The sequence below is a fragment of the Apteryx mantelli genome, chromosome 16 (assembly GCF_036417845.1).
Source record: "Apteryx mantelli isolate bAptMan1 chromosome 16, bAptMan1.hap1, whole genome shotgun sequence".
Lineage (NCBI taxonomy): Eukaryota > Metazoa > Chordata > Aves > Apterygiformes > Apterygidae > Apteryx > Apteryx mantelli.
In genome coordinates, this window is record NC_089993.1 from 9,186,110 (window position 1) to 9,200,067 (window position 13,958).

The 13,958-nt window shown below is 38.6% G+C and overlaps 1 protein-coding gene across 1 annotated transcript in view; it reads right to left on the bottom strand.

The window, feature by feature from the left end:
- Nucleotides 1-13,958, bottom strand: part of LOC106482633 (uncharacterized) — a 105,578-nt gene that overhangs the window by 80,254 nt on the left and 11,366 nt on the right. Inside the window, exons 6-10 of the mRNA XM_013940242.2 lie at nucleotides 13,579-13,716; nucleotides 12,500-12,689; nucleotides 11,358-11,485; nucleotides 2,971-3,074; nucleotides 854-1,019 (exon numbers count right to left, since the gene is read on the bottom strand). Of these exons, the coding sequence (XP_013795696.2) occupies nucleotides 854-1,019; nucleotides 2,971-3,074; nucleotides 11,358-11,485; nucleotides 12,500-12,689; nucleotides 13,579-13,716 (726 nt within the window). The remainder of the gene's footprint in view (nucleotides 1-853; nucleotides 1,020-2,970; nucleotides 3,075-11,357; nucleotides 11,486-12,499; nucleotides 12,690-13,578; nucleotides 13,717-13,958) is intronic.

Here is a 13,958-nt window from a genome sequence, read left to right on the forward strand (position 1 = left end):
ATGGACCCTTAATATATCTTACAATGAATATATCTTTTCCAAGGTCCAGTCTTGTAACCCCATTCAACTCTATTCTTGTAATTGTATTCAACAGAAATGATCAGGTACTATGCTCTATTGCAGAGAATTTGTGACATTCAAGCCTGTTGTACATCTAGCCTGGGCTTCTTATCCTTGGAACTGGCCAGCAATTCTGTTTCTGTTTGACTGAAAACACTAATATTTCAAATATCATTTCCATTCCAAATCAGATCCAAATTTGGGAACAATCTCATACATTTTTAAATTTTGACAAGGGAGGCATGGAGGAAATGGGAAAGCATACATTTACTGCAGAACTAGACATGTCATTTAATACATATTTTTATGGTGTTTTATATTTTATATTAGTTCACATGTCATCTGTAGCAGTAAAAGGGGCATTGTTAATATACAGATTTTATCCTGCAGTCAGATACATTGACTCTCCTCAAACAGTTTGGGAGATGATGACAATAAGTAAGTTCCATCTGGCAAAACCTTCTTTTACTCATGACAACCAAACTCACACTGACCTGCCCTTGAACCTCAAAACTAACCAACACAGAGCAGTCTCTGGAGTCCAGGGGGTAGTTCAAACACTTTTATTTTTAATTGCTAGGTTGCAAATGTAAGTCAAGCTCCAGTGAGCAAACATCACTGCATCCTCTTTTGGAATCGAGATTAAATTAGCCAGTACTTTCACCTCCACATTGTTCAAGCCACCTGTACAGATGGGCCTTTGTATAAATCTTCAAAAAAGACTAGCACTATAAAATACAACAATTATGACCTAGCTAGATTTGATGATAAATTAAAAAACTGGTCTGCTCACAGCAAGAGATTCAATCATGCCAGAAGTAGGCTTAGGAATGAACGAAAATGACCAAAGGAAAGATTCCACTTTGTCTTCCTCAACTTCTCTGGAGACTATAATTTCTTTCATTAGCAGAACACATGCCTCCGTAGCACACGATGGGAGAGCGTCTATTAGGGGCTGCCTGTAACACAAGAAAAAAGTACACCAAACCTAACATGACGAGTATTCCCAAGAATCAAACAGCAAACATCTTGAGACCGGGCTTCTTTCAAACTAAATAAAAGCCCAAAAACATAGTAAATGCCAGATTCCATAGAAATTAGCATTATCCTTTGGTTCAGTGGCCTTATGGAAAAACACCTCAGCCAAAATGAGATGAAGCATTTTGGTTATTTCAAGAAATCTGGGCAACAAGACTTTCAAAAAAATATTCAGCTCCTTTCTCTGAAAATGAAGCCAAAAGATGTCCCAAGTTGGACTTATAAAGATTGAGGTACCTTAAATTATTAATTTTGTATTAATTTTTTTTTTAATTTTACCAATAACAAATGAAAATATTAAAACTCAACTTATTTTTACTTCCTGTGCTGTTTTAATCTAACTGGGAAGGTTATACCAGCAGGACAAACAATACACATTTCAACCCTTAAGAGTCCCTCTGTAAACCTTCTGCAACTTCCTCCTATACTGGTAGATGGACATGTTTATGTTAACTAGGAAGCAGTTAAGCTAAACAGGATAAAAACACTTGTAGCAGAATAAGAGACTTTACTCTGTCCTGAGTTAAATTAGTCTAAAATTAAAATGGAAAGAGGCAGAGTATTTTAGATTATTGTCTAAACTTAAGAAAATTAACATGACTATTTGTCAACAGGTGAGAATAAACTTTAGTCAAAACAAAATTTGCCACTTTTGTGCTAGGTAAAGTTTAAAATATTGTTATAAACACAAAGCTTGGCATTAGATAAATTTCAAATAAGCTGATGACATTTTATACTGAAATCAAATAAAAAGCTTGTGTGTTTGTTCACACTTCTCAGGATTCTGATTTTGGAGAGAAAGAAAAATCCTACTGTAATTAATAACACTGGACTGGCATTTCTGAAAGAGTCAAACCCTTGAATCAGGACTATCCCTGTCTGCAGAGAAGTAAGGCCCTTGATTTTAAAAACTGCAGTTCCGTGATTACTATAAAGCAATCTAAGATCAGGCTGCTACTGAAAGACATGGTTCCACCACCTCCATACTCCCAGCCAAATATTTGTCTCTTCTCTCCTATCATAAACAAATATATGCTATCACAAACAAATCAGAACCACTTCCCTTTTTTTTCCTTTTCTTTTGGAGGGTTTAGATTTCAATCAGATCAGTGAGCCAACTCAACTCACCCCACTCTTGATTTCTTACAAGAGAGAGGGCAAAAACAGTGGGGAAGGAACACCTCTTTACACTAGTAACTTTCATTTTGTAGGATCAATTTTCCTCCAGTTTCGCTCTCAAAGTTATGTCCCACAAGCACCATCATGAGCACCAAAGTACAGAAGGTAGAAGAGATGAACCATCAGTAGCAGTATGAAACTAGCAGTGGGAACAATGAGCAAGGGACTGGCAGGAAACAGGGGCACAGGGGGATTGATAGTTAACAGGATCATCTTTTTCAGTAGCAGCTAGCTTTTAGATCAACTTAGTTGCATCACCAGAACAAAATCCAACTGGTAAAGGTACAGCCTTAGTACTAAAGGTACCAGTTCAGGTAGGCTTTTTCAGAACAAATTGCAGTAGATACTTAAAAACAGCAACCTTGATTCACATTTAAGCCATGACTCAAGTTTCCTGTTAACATTGTTCCTGAAACAAGAAATCTGTCTGTGGGAATAGGCATGAGACAGAAAAGTCTATTTTGCATAAAATGTTAATTCAGTAAGGGGAGAATATCATCCTTCTGTCACATAAACAAGATGTGCAACACACCATCTTACTTTAAAGTGCTCCAACATTAAATCCATATTAAAATACAGTAACACCAGAACAGCACTTATATAAATTTTTTCCCATGCCCAAATGTTTAAAATATTAACAAAACATTTATTTTCTATAATTTTTAAAAAAATACAGTTGCCAAAGGGCCTTACCAGTTATCTCTGCATTTAAAGGAAGATCTTCGCCATAGTGCCCTTAAGGCCTGAAGAGAAAGATGTCGAAGCTCAAACACAAGAGTCATGAAAAGGTCTGCAGTCTATAAAAGAGCACAACAACAAAGGTAATATCACAGCTGTGTGGAAAACCAGCTTTAGAGAACAGAGCTCAACAACAAGGGACTTTGGGTTATACCAGCTTTGCCATTGATTTGCAATGTAACCTGAAAGTAAAACCTCCTCTCTTCCCTGCACCACCATCCTTCCCTCCCCTTCTTTTCTCTTCAGGCAACAAACAAATAAGGACAAGGACTTTCACTGAGGATGTCCGTCAGTCCTTCATGCAGCAATGCGCAGTGACGACCCCTAGGCACACCATTTTGATACAAACGAATAATAAGCAACAATACACTGTGGTTACAAGCTGGAAGAGAAGGCTCTCATCTCTTCTGAATTTGTACAGCAAGATCGTTATCCACCACTAGAACTGCTGACACAAGCTTAGCACAAAAGAACAAAAATCAAGCATAACTTTACATTATTCTTAAGTTTACAAGATCATTTAACTGAAGCATGGCCAACATTAAAAGTTTTACTTGCATAGCTGTGGCACTGTGTTAAAATATCCCATCTTAATGGGAAAAAGCCCAAGCATACCTGCTCTAATCTCTACAGTGAAGCCCTTCAACTAACATAGAATTACTAAAAACTATAGTAGCAAAAGAGCTGTTCTACCTGGCTAAGCTGCATCACTACTACATACAGCTACTATTTTACGAGCAGTATATTATCCCACGCGCTTTGCAGCAGAAAGAAATGCTTATTCACAAGCTGCCCCTTGCTCTTGTCAAGTGAAATAGACAAGACTGAAGAACTCTTTGGGGTTATTTTATTTGGGAAAAAAAACATTTTAAATATTCCACTTAAGCTGAATAATTCTGTTTTAATAATTTACTTGCATGTGCATGGTTGAAAGAAGTTAGCGTAATTTGCAGCTAACCCATATTTTTCAGTTAAACAAGTGAAGTAGCTACCTGTACTAGACTTTACAGTGAAGAAGAAACATAAAAAAAATCCTTAACTTATATGTCAGTATCAGTTTTCTACCAGTTGAAACCAGTATTTTTCAAGAATTTCTGACTCGAGGTACTCTTGGATGTATATTGCATTATCAGTAATAATTCTCTGAAACCTGACACCAGAAATAAAATTAATCAAATATTTTGCATTTTGCCAGGGTTTTTTAGTTATGGTGCTAAAACCTTTCGTTTAATGTAGCCTTTTCTTGCTCATAATCCATATTAAGGAAAAGCACATATGAGTTCACTGAACATGCTATCAAGGACAGAAGCCTTTCTATTTTTATGAAGGACAAGCCCGTCAATTTATTCCTGAATCAAACCAGGCCCTGTATTACATCTGTCCTCTGCTGAAAAATCTTTTCTCCTTTTCTCAAATTATTTTCATTTAGTAGAAGCCTTTGGTAGGAATAGTATTTTAAAGGCTAAACAACATATAGATATGTTCTCCCGTGACCTTATCCATAGTTCCAGAAGTTAAGAGACAGGTACCATTACTTGAAAAATTAGCAGAATGTTACATACAGTAGCCTGTATGTTCATTTATAATGTACAAGCTTTAATCATGTTCTACTTCATACAGATTCATTTCAATTAATTATTTACTTCAGATGTGAAAGGCTTAGAAATAAGACTACTACTCTGGTCCCAAAGAAAATATTTTTCATCACATAAAAAACATACAAACAAAATCTAATTTCACTAAGTCACAGTGCCAAAGGCCTGGGGAGTGACCTCATTTGGCTTCCTGACCTTCCTTCCTGGAGCTGCTTCCAAAAGCATTGAAAAGCTGGAATAATCTAGTGCCAGCATTTGATTTTCATTTAAGACCACCAGGATGCTTTCACTAAAAAGAAGCTGTCTTTCAGTAAGAAGATGGAGTAATTTCTTACTATGTTCAGTTTGCTAGGCTAAGAGAATCATTTTTCAGATCCAACATAAACATTGCTTATGCTTTTGTTCTTTTTGGACTTCTATTTAGCAATAGTATACTAATTTCACCAAAACGTAATTTCTTCTCGCACATAAAGCCCTAGTAACCAGGGCTTAACTTGGGTAACATTTATAGTTTCATAGCTAAATTTCATCTTGATACACATGTATTCCAGCATTAGCTTTACGGTCTAAAAATAAAATCCAAACCCTGAACATCATAGAGCTAGGGAAGCAGATTACATTTCATGGTCTGTAAAATATTCAGAGAAAATCCTCCTAAAGCATTTGTAAAACTCAGGCCTTATGTGCCTTTCTGCACATGCGAATGCACAGTGGCCCTGCGTAGGTGCACAGTCTCGCTGCAGGCACCGCGAGCAGCTGCGGCTGGTACAGAGCATGCTGTGCTCAGCTGAGGTGGCTTCTCAGCTGGAGGCCACAGCATAGTTCTGGATATAATTTCCAGATTGATATATTTCCAGGTGATACAATTTTAGACTGTAGACTAGCATCACTGTGCTTCGCAACTGCTCACTAGACAAACTCCTGTCTAATAACTCAGTATAAAATTTAGCAGGGAAACAGCTATTTTTACTTCACAATAATAATAAAACTTTCCAGTGAACTGCCTGGTGTAGTGGGCTATTTTTATTTTTAAGGTAGGTTGCATTGAAACCAGGCTGTCAGTTAAACAATAACCTCATTGCAAACTCATTTATTTGTATTTTCATAGTGACAAACTATATGCAAACTTGGCTCCCATTCCCATTTATTCCCTGAATAAAACATAAGGAAGGCTGGCTTTTATTCTAAATAGAAGCTTGTTCTTCCTTTTATCTATAGATTTATCGTAATTCTATGGAACAAAAAAATCCTCTAAAAGCATAAACATGGTATACTTTAAATTGGAAGGTGAAGTAGTAAAACGTTTCCCAATAAAAGTATTTCTATTTATGATATATACAAGCACTTACCCTTTTAAAGCTTGACACCTTATTTGCTGCTAAGTATGAGCCCATGTAATCACAAGGGAAGTTGCTTTGAAAATGTGTTCAACAAACACATTTATGTTTGATTACTAATGTATGTTCTCAAAGGGTGTACGAGACCTCCTCTCCAATAAATTTTATACAACTCTTTGGAATTACAAAATTCTTCTCCATACTAACTGCAGTTTTCAGCTGTCTGATTTCTTTTTTCAACTGTACATATATTAAAGAACTATCAGTTTCCCTGAATTGAAGACCAAGTCTGAAACCAGATGGAGGCAATGCATTCTTCTCCTTGAAGTCTACTGCTTGACCAACTATGGTTATTCTCTCCCTCCCATAACATTACTTTCCTACCTTCTGTTCCTCAACAATTCTTTCTTATTTTGGTTTCTTACTTTTCCAGTTAACCTTATTTCAGCCTTGATTTCAGATACAGAGTTAAGAGGGGCTGTGTAAACAAGTGAGGACAAAAAGCACACCAGCAAAAAGGGCTATGTAAACAGACAAGAAGAAAGAAAAAGACAAAGGCTAGCACTGCATGTACACATCTTTAAAACAAAATTAGAATAATAATTCCATGCTTACATAGCGGAAAACTACAAACTATTTTTTCCTGGGGTGGCTTTCAGCAGGCTCAGTTCACCACCCGATGGCGTGAGTGCCAGTACATCAGAAGATATCAGGATCATGTGGCTGGGGGCAGGAAGGACAGGACTTCAAGAGTCCTGATTTAGACCAGTTTGTGTTGCTGTTGCTTGCCAGATGAGAGCATATATGAATTGCTGCAAGCATTTTGGAATGTCACATTTCCAGAAGGTATTTACAAGAAAGCTCAGAGAAAAGCAGCAATATAAGATAGGGGACTAGGCAGAATTGGCTACTTACAACAAAAGATTACTTTAAAATGATTTTTCTAAGTGATACACACTAGGTTATGTGATTAAAGGCTCATCTTCAGAAACAGAAAAGAGCACAGAGGAACAATGACAGGTAGAGGAACCCCAATAACCTAATCAGAGAAAACAGAGCACCCTGACATGGGTCTTCCAGGGTTATTACCGGTGAGCAATCAGCCCACTGTCCAGGTGTGAAACCCATCAAGTTGAGTCAACAGGAGAGGCTCTCTAGATCACCTTACAGACTGAGGGAGGTTACTGCATACAGTGGTACAGGACTCATTATGGGATGCAAAGGAAGAGCATTTGGGGATTGTACAAGACTTACTGCAGGATATTTAGGAGAAGAACCAGTTCCTGGAGGAATCCATAGCGTGCGTGTGTGCAAGCAGGTCTGAGTATCAGCAGAGTGGGCTGTGGGCCTCAGGAGGTCATTTGTTCAGACGCCAGCAACTGGGGAGACCTGGCATCTGAGAGCCAGCTACTAGCTAGACTGAGTGTCTAAGACCAACTACTGAAGGGATCCATATTGTATATGCGTGTATATATATTTTCCGCTAATGGACTTTCGTCCTGATCAGCCAGAGACGGAAACAGGATGAAGCCACAGCTGCTGTTTGTGCTTGCCTGAGTGCTGTGTTTTCTGTTTGTGCTGATCTATGTGGCCAGTGGTGTGTGTATGTGTATTTGTGTGTGCGCTTGCCTGCTGAGAATACATGCTCAGCCTCACTACTGGCTGGATCTAGGAAGACAGAGGTGCAGCAGAGCAGCCTCACCTCTATCAGGCTACCAGATTTGGCAACACCTAACAACAGGTAAGGAAATACACGCTGATAGTCTACCAGTGCATGAATCGCATAAACCAAAGGAGGCAGAGGTTATCTGGACAAGTACCAAAGTATTGTAACAGTGGATGACAACATGGGAGGTCACATTTCAGCTTTCCGATATCTTTCTTGACAAAGAACTGTTATACTATGGAATAGTCTGCTGATGAAAGCAGCAGCAGCTCTGTTGCATGGAATATTTAAAGCACAACAGCTGCATAGTAAAATGAAATTGTGCTGGTCATGGATCAAATTAAGTGATCTAACAGGCCATTCCCAATATTCAATTGTCCAATCCACACCAGGCAAAGACTTCTGCTCCCGGCAAAGTCATTATCATAGTCATACAGAAAAAGAACAGTCTAATTTCAAAAAGCAGCATCATTGATGTGACTACCGTATCTTCATTCACCTTGAAAATCAGAACAGCCTCCTTACCTGGGAAAAATTCTGTTATGCTCCCTACAGCTGAAAGTTAGAAACATCCAAAACATAACACCCCAAGTGGCAGTGACTAGCAAGCCCACAGAATGTCTTATCCAAAAAAACAAGCAGTGAGAACAGACTATGTCCTAAAGGTCAGCTCTTTTGGGTCAGACTGGAGTACAGGAGCTGGGCAGAGTGAGCCTGACACACCCTTGCCCGCACTGCCCCTGCTTAATGAATACACAGTCACATTCACCAGAGCTATCAATCCAGCACCAAAATCCAGCCAGCCAAACATAAATTCAATCCCCAGCAGATGCTGTGTGACAGCCTTCCTTCAAACTTCTCTCAAGTGAGGGTCACTCCTCCCCATCCCTTTGACCACTCTTTGTCAGTATGCAGCTTGTTCACTTAATGGTCCATTAGCTAATCTACATCCACATTGAAATTCAATCCTGTCTCATAACAGCATTAGAAAATTAAACAACAACTTTGCTTCCTTGGGCATGACACAGTCTCCACCCCCCTTTTCTCCACTGTTCACTATTTTCACTGGAGTTGGGGATTTTCCCTTCCATTTATTCTTATTTTCGTGTCCTGAATAAAATGCATAATCTTGCCTCATTCAGAGCCAGACAATAAGGGGACAAACAAGCTATAAATGCCTAATAGCACAGCTGTCTCCCAAGCAACATGGTGGGCATTCCCATAGCTCCTGCCCAAAGGACACATTATTGGTTGGAATGAGGGATAATGCAGATTCTCTTTGAAATGTCTTGTCACACAGAAAGAGCACCCTGGAACAGTGAAAACAGCTAACCACCAACTGAATCTTGTGCTGGGACAGGCACATGATGAATAATTCACCTCTCTTTTAGGCAGTGGCACAGACAACAGCTACTTGTGTTAATCTTAGCAATTTACAAAACAAATTTCCCACACAAGAAGGCAGTGGGCCTCTCTGGAGACAGAAGCGACATCCCACTGCTACTGGGGCGTGGGGGGGGGGGGGGGAACAACTACCATTCCTTCAAAGACACTGAATTATGAGTCTTCAAAACGTGGCAGGATTTAGAGAAAGTTTCTCAGGTTGACTGCAATTTTTTTTTTGCTACACTTTCCAAATAGTATTTAGTCCAGTCTTTTCCTAAATGCCATTACATACTGCTGTTACAATGACAGCCACATAGATTTAAGCATTATAGTATCCAAAGAGGCTACTTTTATTCTACATCAGCAAGAGTTCCTCTTATGGCTCTGTTAGCTCTCTGTAGCCACAATCTCCCCAGTATGCAGCTGAAAACATGGCAGACTCGCTTATAACTCAAAGAGAGAAACCTATTCCACAGAATGTGACCCAGGAAGGCCTCCTGCCACCTTCTCTTCCTGTAGGTCTTTGTTAGGCTGTGATACAAGGTCAGGCTGTGATCACCATTTAATAGGTTGGGAGTAACTCCTAATATTTCTCCACAAAAAACTACTTTTTCTTCATCATATACCATAGTCAGAATTTAATAGACTCCTGATCTGGCTTCCCAGTAATGACTGGAAGGAATATATAGAGTTACTTAGGACATACTCCTGCTGACTTTTAGAACTGGGCCTATGCTACATTGTCATATAACTACCAACAGAGAAAGGACATGGAGCTATTATCCCTTAGACATGTCTAAGAGCAAATCCACAAGGAAGAACAGTGAAAGATCTCAAGACACTGGAGATGTACATTATGTTTAACAACATCTTTTTGGACTCTTTCAACTTCATTTCAAGAGTTAGGTAGATTTTTTTAAATATTAAGCAAACCACATAGCCAGCAGTGTATGGCAATTTTAAATGCTAATGTAAATATTCACCTTGAGCTTTACCTACATAATGCACAAAAGAGACATATCTTTATGCTTCCCCTTCCTTTATTCCAAATAGCTTGGAATAAGGACCGAAAGGGCTACAAAGATGATTAGGGGACTGGAGCATCTCTCTTAAGAGGAAAGACTGAGAGAGCTGGGCCTGTTTAGCCTAGAGAAGAGAAGGCTGAGAGGAGATCTTATCAATGTGTACAAGTATCTGAAGGGAGGGTGTCAAGAGGATGGAGCCAGACTCTTTTCAGTGGTGCCCAGCGACAGGACGCGAGGCAACGGGCACAAACTGAAACACAGACAATTCCATCTGAATAGGAGGAAAAACTTCCTCACTGTGAGGGTGACAGAGCACTGGAACAGGTTGCCCAGACAGGTTGTGGAGTCTCCTTCTCTGGAGATATTCAAAACCCGCCTGGACGCGATCCTGTGCAACATGCTCTAGGTGACCCTGCTTGAGCAGAGGGGTTGGACTAGATGATCTCCAGAGGTCCCTTCCAACCTCAGCGATTCTGTGATCCTGTGAAAGCCTGATTCACAATAACAGAACCTGGAGACATTTCAACTCATTAGGCATAAATTCTATCTTACAAAATCCTTCAGCTTTTAAACTTTTTAGTTAATAGATAGTTTGGAAAATAATACAAATGGATTTTTTTAACACCTGTGTATTAAGTTGATAGTAAGGATTGTTATAATTCACCAGTCTGCCCTCTCTACTTCCAAAAAACTCATTTAGAATGGATAAATTCCACTGCATTGACTACAACATACCACAAATCTATCAACACTTCGAAGTTACACAGCATCAGAACCCACAGTTTTCAATAATTAACAACAAAAAGTGATTACTATTTATACTCTCGGTAAGAACGATTTAGTATTATCTTATATGCTTGTAATACTGTCACCTTAAGATCTCAAATATAGCCTGTGTCCTTCCTCTTACAGCCAATACAATAATCTGAAAAACATTTATTCAACTGAACAAAGTACATGCTCCACAAATGAGAACAGCACTTAAGGTTTTATTACTATTAAACTATATATTTGTGAAGTTTACTGCCTCATCAAAGTGTCTGAACTTCTCTCACACAAACAAAACAGTTATTCCTTCAAAACATTCCAAATAAAAGAGGCCACTATTAATCTAATTAGCAGGATGGACAATATGTATGAGGTAGGGTACAGTTTATCTATATTACAGCTAAAGATACAGATACTGGATTACAGAATGATAACGAAGGGATAACATTAATAGTGCCACCATGATTTTAAACATGCCCAGCTGGAAGTCACCCTGTCTGTGTAGGAGAACTCTCAGAGCACAAAGGGCATCATTAGGAAACTGAGGTTATATGAAAAAGCTTACCTCCAATCTCACACTATGCGCTAAGCAGAGCTTCTGCACTAATTCAGTCACTTCCTCTATAGTAAATTGTCTCTCAGTTTGTTCCCTTTCAAATAGCATGTTGGTCACATACAGATCCTCGGAGTCCGCTGAAAAAAACATAAGGAGAAATCAGATATCTGGTTGCTGGCCATTTGCTATGGCTAACATCAAATGATAGCAAAACGTTATTCTCTCAGGATTTACTTCTACATGTAAGAATCCTCTAGTATCAGTAAAACCAAGTAATGAATAAACGTGTTTGCAGTCAGGTTGAATTTGAGAAGGTTGCCTAAAGGCAAATGTAGCCTGGAAGAGTCAGAGAAACAAAGCAAAGATGCACATGAAAAAAATCCCATTTTACATCAATATTCCCATAACAATGGTCCTACCACTTTAGGTTTGTCACCCTTTCTAATCTAATCTAATTACTCATCCAGTCCCACACTTGCAAACTACCAAAAACTCAACAGGAGATCTAGGTGCCAAGAAAAATAAATGGTTGGGCTCTTAACTTCTTCATGAGGGAGAATCTTGTCATCTTATGTTGGTATAACAAAAAGCGTTCTGGAAATAAGGATTTTCCTTTTAAAAAAACAGGAATTTATAGGCACATATACATAAATAAGATATTTCTCAAAGTTTGGAGCTCAATTTTTAAACCTTTTCTCAAGCAAGCCTCCTATTAACATCAGTAAATTTCTTCTCCTAAGGGGGGACAGAGTGAAGAGGGAACAAAAAGTGAAACAGTTCTCAGACATGATATATTCTTTTGAATTCCATTAGGACTTACAATTATTTGGGCCCCATTTGTTAACAAACTAGGAAACATCCACAGACAATTGCATACAAGATGGCTAAATTCAGTGGGTAAAAAGACACAGAGAAAGATTTGGCCATTCAGGAAATCTATCACTTTTGGAGATCCACCCAGCTTACAGGCCCCCAACTTCCAAAAAAAGGGCAGCTGTCAGTAGTCCAGCCTGTACAAACATCTCCTTTTACATATTTTAACACGTGAAAGGAAGTATCTGGCACAAAAAGAGTTCTCACAGGCAAGATGCAGTCCCAAGATTTTTCCAGAAAATTATTTTAATTTGCCTTTAGTAGAAACATTGTGTTACCTTTTTTGTACAGTGTCTCTGCTTCCACCTGGAAGAGTTTCAGTGAAGACTGTGTCTGTGTCTTTGCCCCACTTCCCTTCTTAGAGAATGGCGTAATGAGGTTGGATTCAGTACATTTGGCCTCTGCCAGGATTCCATCCTTAAAGCTCTGAACACATTCCAGTTTGGATGACAGGATCTGCTGCTCTGACTGAGAAGGACAAATATTTCAGGCAAAGCCTTAACACCTATGTCAATCTGCCCAATCCTTTCCGAACTTCATGGAGGACTCCAGTTCTGTGACATAGTAAATTCTCCTGTCTAGACCTTTGATAGCTCCTGGAGCATGAATATTAATATGCTCATTATTTTCAGTCTATGCTATCCTTTGCTGAAATGCAACTGTTACCAACTTTCAGTGTTAAATGGCCTCAAACGATTTCAGTCTGCAAAGCACCAGTGTTAAGCAGAAAAGTGGTCAGCAGAAAGCTGAGAACAACAAAAGGCTGGTAAATAATGACAAGCTAGTACAATACAAGTAAGTTTCACCTAATAAAAATGGCAAAAGATACAAACATTGACTGTATTTGACATAAACAGTGGAAAGCTGGAAGTTTTGCTTTTAGAAAAGTTTACATCTTTCCAAAGTTTTCTAAAAATAACATATTTACTTTACACAAGAGCTTTTCTCTCAACCACGTCTCTCTAATCCCCCTTTCACTCTCTTATTTTACTTTTAGTTTATAACTACAAGCATAATATATTTTAATGACAAAGTTTAATCCAGGTGCCTAACAGTGTGTTGCATTTATACTGTAGTTCATAAACTACTATGCAAATTGACATTAAAAAAAAGTTTGGTGACTAACAGGTATTACATGGACAATAACATTCACCATTTCATTGCTAAAGATTCAGGTTTGGGCAGACGCACACAAATGTAATTGAGCAAGTAAGACTATTTAAAATGTTTTCACTTACATTATCAAAATGTTCCCACTAGCAGAAGCACATGACAGAAATTGCAAACCTAGTACTTAGACTCTTCAAAGAAACTAAAAGGACCTGTGGAAGAGTCAGCATCATTCCCCAACACTTACTGACATACGAGGAAGAGCAACAGACTGCACGGAAGTAAAACCAGAATACCGATGAGAGCAGAGGTTTAAGTCCCTTGTCTTGACAAGAATAGGACCTTTTCGCTGATAACTGGTTGGGCATATTCCCAGAATATCCATCTAGTAACAAACATACAATGTTGAATCATACAGGAACACACTCAATACAAGCAAGTATTACGGACTATTACAAAGAATTAAAATCATCGCTCTGTTGTAATAACAACGGCATGGAGAACTAAGTTCTCCCTTGCAGGTAACTGGCTTTGCCACAAAAAACAGGGCAAGGCCTGTCATTTAAAAGACTGGTCAAATTTTTAAGATTCAGGGTTTGTTTGTTTGTTTTTTAAACTTCATTCTGT